We start from the raw sequence: 8,087 nt of genomic DNA, 5'->3' as shown, positions 1-8,087 counted from the left end.
ATCACCTGATGACCACCAAAGAGACCATCCATAGAGTCCCAGATGACAACACCATTTCTGGAGGGCGGCATACTGGAGACACCGCTCTGGGTATCTCTAGCACAGAGTCAGTCACCGCTCTGGGTAAGACTGAAACACCATTACCATCGACAGGGACCCTAAACCCAGATGCAGTAGAATTTCAGCCATTGGGCGGTACCAACCAAAGGAGACCTCTCTCTATTGGTCAGATTACATTTAAAGACACCAGCTTGTATGTAAATGGAGAAATTGAAGGTACACCAACCACAATGCTCCTTGACACAGGTGCAGCTCTTACTCTAGTGAGTGGCGACCTCTGGAGAAGATGTCCAAGTTCTTCAGGCCGACCACTCCAGGAGGTAGATGCAAGCCTACAGTCTGCAACAGGAGAAGAATTGAAGATTCTTGGGATGGCTGATGTACCATTAGGCCTTGGATCCTCGCAGTTTAGCCACCCAGTTGTGGTCGTTGAGAACCTAGCCCACGAGTGTCTACTGGGAAGTGACTTTCTTCAAGCTCAGGGTTGCAGTATTGACTACAGAACTGCCACCCTTGAGGTGGCTGGGAATGAGGTGCCCCTACGCAACCAACAGGGTGTCCTCAAGGTATGCAGGGTGATCATGGGGAGGAATACAAGAATACCTGCAGGAACGGAGATGATCCTGGCCGGGAAACTGTCTAGGAGCAGGAAGGAAAGTCATCTCACCCCAGGTCTGATAGAAGCTCAAAAGGGCACTATAGGCTTTACAACAGGGAGGTCCCTGGTGTCATCCGACTATGGGAAAATGCCGGTGAGAGTGGCGAATTTCACTGACAAGCCAATTTTTATCAGGGCCTGCAGGACAATCGGTTGGTTCCATCCAGTGGCAGAGGTTGGGTCAGCCGAGAGGATTCTGTCCCCTGGGATGGATGGATCCCCACCGGTAGATAAGGAAGGGGTGCAAAATCTGAATAATTGTTCTGCTGGTAAAACCAAGGTTGAGACTACACCGGAACAGCCAAGTACGCTGGAAGATGAGGCCAGGTTAGGAGCCTTGCTAGAGAAGTTAGAGGTGACTGAGTTGGGCCTTTCAGGACAACAGACAGAGGCAGTGATAGATCTTGTCAGAAGGCATCAAAATGTATTCTCAATGGGTGACTTTGATCTGGGACAGACACACATAGCCGAACACACGATCGACACTGAAGGAGCACAACCCATCAAACAGCGCCCGAGGTGAGTGCCACCTCATCAGCAAGAATTTGTAGACAAGACCATCAAGGAGCTCCTGGACCGGAACTTAATTCAAGAGTCACAGAGTCCTTGGAGTGCCCCAATTGTTCTCGCTCGGAAACAAGATGGGTCATTTCGCCTTTGTATAGACTACCGCCGATTGAATGCCACCTCAGTAAAGTCTGCGCAACCACTGCCAAGGATAGATGAAACTCTAAACAAGCTATCAGGCTCTCAGTTCTTCTCTTGCCTCGATTGTGCAAGCGGGTACTGGCAAGTGGGCATGGCGCCAGAAGACCGGGCCAAGACCTCGTTTGTTTCGGGGGTTAAACAGTATGAATGGCGTGTTATGCCATTTGGTCTCACTGGAGCCCCGGCCACCTTCACTAGGCTGATGAACATCGTCCTTGGGGGCTTGGAGTATTGTCTAGTATACCTGGATGACATAATCGTCCACTCTGAGACATTCGAGCAGCACCTGTCCCGTCTTGAAGAGGTTTTCACTCGTTTGGAATCGGCTAACCTCAAACTGAAGCCATCCAAGTGCAAGCTATTCCGACCACTTGTTAAGTTCCTCGGCCACAAAGTGACGAAGGATGGAATCTGCACCGATGAAGACAAGATTGCCAAAGTAGCTGAATGGCCTACCCCAGCGAATGTGTCGGAGGTTCGTTCGTTCATGGGACTTGCCACTTATTACCAACAGTTTGTGCCAGAGTTTGCCCACATAGCGGCGCCTCTTCACAACCTGACAAGGAAGGAGGTGCCATTCGTGTGGTCCGAGAAATGTGAGATTGCTTTCAGGACATTAAAGGAAAAGTTGATCTCTTCCCCGGTATTAGCTTACCCAGACGTCAGTCCAGAGGCAGGGGAGTTTGTCTTAGACACAGACGCCAGCGACCGGGCAATGGGTGGAGTCTTGTCACAGAAACAGCAAGACGGATCAGAGAAGGTGATTGCTTACGGAAGCAAGGTGTTTCAAGGTGGGGAAACCAATTATTGCACCACGCGTAGAGAAATGCTGGCACTAGTAACATTTGCGGAGCACTTCAGGTACTATTTGCTGGGGAAACGCTTTCGAGTGAGGACTGACAATATGGCTGTCAAATGGCTGATTTCAAGGAGCCGTCCGGTCAGGTTGCTCGCTGGTTAGAGAGGTTGGCCGAATTTGATTATGAAATAGAACACCGCTCTGGTACAAAGCATGGGAACGCAGACGCTCTGTCAAGGCGACCCAAAAGGATGCGTCGACATGGGGACTGCCCTACGTGTGGTCCCACGGAGGCCAAATCTCAAACCTTACAGGTGAGTGCAATCCAGTCGCCAAGGAAAGCCACCGGACTGAAGACACCCGAATTCATGTGGAACCGGGAAGAAATCCAGCAAGCGCAAAAGGATGACCCTGATTTGAGGTCAGTGTACCTCCACGTGTCGGAAACAACTGACAAGCCACTGGAAGAAGTAATGATGGGATGCAGTAGGACGGAGAGGGCTGTATGGGCCCAGCACCCCAATCTGGTGATCCAGGATGGCATTCTGTACTGCAGGGCTCCAGATAATGACAGGCTTCGCCTAGTACTGCCCTCATCTTTTGTTAACCCAGTGCTGGGGGAGATCCATAGTGGTTTTGCTGGTGCCCATCGAGGAGTGGCCAAGACCCTTGGGAAGGCAAAACAGCGTTGCTGGCGCCCTGGCTTAAAAAGGAATGTGGTCGACTTTGTCAGAACTTGTGAAATCTGCCAAAAATGCAAGGGAGGTAAGCGTAACAAGGCACCCCTTAAGAGCATCCCTGCAGGCTGCCGCAACCAGCGGTTGCATATAGACATCGTTGGGCCGATCAATCCACCTTCCAGGAGAGGCCATCGCTACATCTTGGTGGCACAGGATGCATTTTCAAAATGGCCAGAAGCCTGGGCTCTGAGAAATCAGAAGGCCACCACCTGTGCTAAGGTTCTGGTGAACGACTATGTTTGTCGATTCGGCGCACCAGAGAACCTCCACAGTGATCAAGGGAGGAACTTTGAGTCCACTGTGTTTGCTGAAATGTGCCAGCTGCTGAATGTCCACAAGAGCCGTACCACAGCATACCACCCCCAGTGCAACGGGCAGGTGGAAAACTTCAATGGCACACTAAAGGATATGCTGATGACCATGGTTGACCAAGAGGGATTGGACTGGGATGAACACCTTCCAGCATCGCTTATGGCTTTCCGAAGCAGCATCCAAGCATCCACTCAAGAGACTCCATACTGCATGACATTTGGGGAGGAGATGACAGTTCCGTTGGATCTGGTAATTGGTGCTCCAGAGACACCCTCCATCGAGACAACGGCTCATGTCGCGAAACTCCGTGACCGAATTGACTCTGCCCACAGGAGAGCTCGAGAGAATTTGAAGTTGGCCCAGAGAAGGCAAAAGACACACTATGACTTGAAGACTAAGATGACATCTTTTGGTGCGGGCGATATGGTGTTGCTACGTAACCATCATGTGAAGCCAGAGGAAGTGTCAAAGTTCCACAGACGCTGGGAGGGACCTTTTGAGGTACTGAAAAAAATATCTGAGGTGAATTACAGGATAAGACGAGTGAATGGACGTAACCGGCGTCCTAAGGTAGTACACCTCAATAACCTCAAGGTTTTTCACTCTCGTGCTGAGGACCCACAGGCTGAACAAGATAGCAACACCGGGACTAGCCCAAAAGCAGGACAAACTAGAGAAACTCTTCTGCAGCCAGTTTTTGACTCAGTACCAACTTCCCCTGTATCTGGTGCCTCTGGTGCAGCGCTCTGCACACCAGAGGTGGTCACTGCTCTAGGTAACCATGACAGCCATTCCGACTCCGAGAATGCCTCCGGTGCAGCGCTCTGCACACCAGAGGTGGTCACTGTTCTAGGTAACCTTGAGAGTAGCTCTGATTCTGCGCCAAGCGTGACAACTGATCCACCACCCAGCCGCAAGTTTCGTCCTAGGGACGATCTAAGAAAACCAGCTCGCTACAGATTGTCCATTGGTTGTTGCGTCAACCATCTGGCCCAGCAGGATCGCATTGCCAGAAGGAAGGCCCTGTGGTTGAAGAAAGGGCGGGAACTCCGTGGAAGTCGACCTACATAATCAAACTTTCTGCTCATTACTTTAAGATAATTTCAGGGCAGGATCTGTAGGAATCTGACTCTTTTCCTACAGCTGGGAGGGGATGAGGGAGGTTGGACTCTTTTTGATCGAGTACATCCGCCGGCAGGATTAAAGTGGGGACCCCTTTCCTAGTGCTCTGCAAAGGATTGGCGGTGGGATCGCTCTGACCCATATGGACCCCAGCCCAAGTGTTGTTTTATATTCTTCCTTGTGCAATTACCGTGTTTAGAAGGACGTTCTCTACTCGGATTTATTTTTGGATATTTGTGTATTTATCATGTTTTGTTTATTCTGAAGTGTCATACTAGAGACATAGCTGATGGACACGTGAAAGACTTGTACAGTGAAATATTATGAGACTGGAGTTTACTGTAAAGGACTGCTGATTTTGGTAGTTTTCATACTCAGTTCTTGATTCTGACTGCTGAGGGCGTGCCGGAAGTGCATTTAATCATTTATTATTTTTGTATCGAAATTTGATAACCATGTATTTTGTTTTGTATGACAATCGTGTATTTCGTTTTGTAACTGCCTGTGTACCGTGCTATGTAGTGTTCGATCCTGAGGCTCGACCAATTTTGGTGGGGATGGTGTGGTGATCTGGTAGCTCTTGGTGTGTTGGCCTTAGGCCAGATGGCGCCACCAGTCTCTTCGGAGGCTGCCGGGTGACAGGACCATGATGAGACACCGTAGGAGTGGGGAGGGTGAAGACGGCATGGTTTTAGATGAGATGTGAGGATTCTGTGTCGAAGGAATAAAGGAGTTTTATAGACATGAAGGTATGTTAGCGTGAGTTAATGCCGAGCAAGGAGAAGTACCCCCGACGAAACTTCACATTAGTTTCATAGTATCCAGGATCTTAGTTTCCTAGCTAGCTTTAACCAGCAGTGGAAGTGTTTAGGGATAGCTAAGGGGCAATACTACCCCACCCCCTCCCACCCCAACGACCACCATGTCAACTTTGGTTAATTATTTGACCAAGCAGCAGTGTGTGACAAAATAGTAGAAAGTAGAACCCCTATTGTGCATAGGTGGTTGATACCTAAGTCAATATGATCAATATGATTAGGTAATGCTGTTTACCATGTTTAGAGGCTTGCTAGGCCAAGGCCGTATGGTGCTTGAGTTATGTTGACAAAAGCCGAGGGTGCAGACCTCTGGCTGTGTTAGACCAGACAGGGATCTGGCTGTATTTTCTGATAAAAAAGACCTGGGACCACGTAAGTAACGTCGGAATTTCCCATTTTCGGTCGGTTATTTCGCATTTCGTAGATAGGTGTCTTGTAACAGTTTGATTAAGACTTGGTTTGTTCTCTTATACAGCTTGTTCACCACCACAAAACCAACGTCCGCGTGGAATACTCTGAAACTCAGGGACACGATATATGTACTTTGACTCAGTTTCCTGCTGTTATCGACTTCGGGACTTTGGTGCCCTCGACACATTATTTATTCAGTGATGAGATGTTTATTTTGATTCAATAAAAGGATCATACCATATCTTATGTTGTCCGATTTCGTCTTTATTACTCATCACTACCGAGTTGATTCTTACGAATATGCAACGTACTCTCTACTATACAACAGTAGAGTATTTCACTGTTGTCGATATCGCATTAAACAGTGAACATTCTACTGTGTGTTTGCTTTTGCGCACCCATTCTCTGCGCAACGAAGAATACCATTGAATATTCTGGAATATTGTTGAATGACGTGTTTTTAATTTATACTAGGCCTATATATATAGTTTTTGACTGTAGCCGAATAGATAATCAATCAATAAATCAATTTGAATTTGAAATTTTGACTCTTTTATACTACTTGGGCCTACTTGAGTGTTGATTCTTTAGCCTATGCCGATATACTGGCCGATGGGTAGGCCTATAGACAACAAACGGCAAGACACCAGACCCTCGAATTCGATTGCTCTGCCCCCTCGCCACGAGTCACAATCTGGTAACTTTTTGTCTCACGTATGAAGTTTGGCAGTGATCATTGGACGGGGTCGCATCATTCCCAGCCACGAGTCACAATCTGGTAACTTTTTGTCTCGCGTATGAAGTTTGGCAGTGATCATTGGTCGGGGTCGCATCATTCCCAGCCACGAGTCACAATCTGGTAACTTTTTTGTCTCACGTATGAAGTTTGGCAGTGATCATGGGTCGGGGTCCTATCATTCCCAGCCGCGAGTCACAATCTGGTAACTTTTTGTCTCACGTATGAAGTTTGGCTGTGATCAGGGGTCGGGGTCCTATCATTCCCAGCCACGAGTCACAATCTGGTAACTTTTTGTCTCACGTATGAAGTTTGGCTGTGATCAAGGGTGATATGAATAAAGACTAGCAAATGCTTTTATCTAAAACTTCATGTACATATACACTAGGCCTTTCTGTACAAAATTGAAGTAAAAGCATTTGCTAGTCTTTATTCATATCACCCCAAGTGTCGGGGTTCCATCATTCCCAGCCACGAGTCACAATTTGGTAACTTTTTTGTCTCACATATAAAGTTTGGCAGTGATCAGGGGTCGGGGTCCTGTCATTCCCAGCCACGAGTCACAATCTGGTAACTTTTTGTCTCACATATAAAGTTTGGCAGTGATCATGGGTCGGGGTCCTATTATTCACAGCCACGAGTCACAATCTGGTAACGTTTTGTCTCACGTATGAAGTTTGGCAGTGATCATGGGTCGGGGTCCTATCATTCACAGCCACGAGTCACAATCTGGTAACTTTTGTCTCACATATAAAGTTTGGCAGTGGTCATGGGTCGGGGTCCCATCATTCCCATCCGTAAGTCACAATCAGGTAACTTTTTGTCTCACATATAAAGTTTTGCAGTGATCAGGGGTCGGGGTCCTATCATCCACGAGTCACAATATGGTAACTTTTTGTCTTACGTATGAAGTTTGGCAGTGATCATGGGTCGGGGTCCCATCATTCCCAGCCGTAAGTCACAATCAGGTAACTTTTTGTCTCACATATAAAGTTTGGCAGTGATCAGGGGTCGGGGTCCTATCATTCCCAGCCGTAAGTCACAATCTGGTAGTTTTTTGTCTCGCATGGCAATGACTCATAGGCAGTGAAAGTCAGGTAATTTCATGTTTAGAACCGGTTTGAGATTTTAGGCGGAAGTACCATAACTGGGACAATTCTTCCTAATAACAATTACACAACTGAACAGCCCATGACGGGCGGCAACTCGGGGGTCAATCAAGTGAGAAAATTTCAATCTAGGCTAGGCAACGTATAAATAATGAAGCTTGATCTGTACACACTGACAAAATTTTGGGAAACATGTTGGCCAACATGTTGTCCAGGTGCGATGTTATCGAAAATGTTGGCAGTGTGTACAGTTCGGAAACATTCGGTAACATGTTGGCCAAATGTTGCTCAAATGTCGAAATAATACAAAATCAATTTTGTTGCCGAGTGTTGGCGAGTTTTATCCAATCAGAAATAGGCCACAAATCACATGATCTAACTGAAGCCATGTGATGTAGTCAAAATAGCAGCACCCAGCAAGGAAAGGTGATTGAGTGAAGTGGAACAACTTATCGCAGTATGGGAAAGTTGTGACTGTTTATGGGATGACAGTAGACAGGAGACAGTGGTAGGCCCATGCTGGTCTCTCATATGTATCCATGGTCTTGTCCACACTCTTTCTCATCTTTACGTCTTCTTTGTCGTCTTTCAATCAGGATACGTAAAATTATGGC

At 47.4% G+C, this 8,087-nt stretch overlaps 1 protein-coding gene across 1 annotated transcript; it reads left to right on the top strand.

Annotated features, from left to right (window-relative positions):
- Nucleotides 1-290: 290 nt before the first annotated feature.
- LOC135489953 (uncharacterized) lies at nt 291-1,241 on the top strand. The gene has a single exon (XM_064775589.1). The coding sequence runs from the start codon at nt 291-293 to the stop codon at nt 1,239-1,241; it is 951 nt and encodes a 316-aa protein (XP_064631659.1).
- Nucleotides 1,242-8,087: the final 6,846 nt, after the last annotated feature.

This window comes from Lineus longissimus, chromosome 6 (assembly GCF_910592395.1).
Source record: "Lineus longissimus chromosome 6, tnLinLong1.2, whole genome shotgun sequence".
Taxonomy (NCBI): domain Eukaryota; kingdom Metazoa; phylum Nemertea; class Pilidiophora; order Heteronemertea; family Lineidae; genus Lineus; species Lineus longissimus.
Note: the sequence above shows the minus strand (reverse complement) of the source record. Positions and strands in the feature narration are given on the sequence as shown.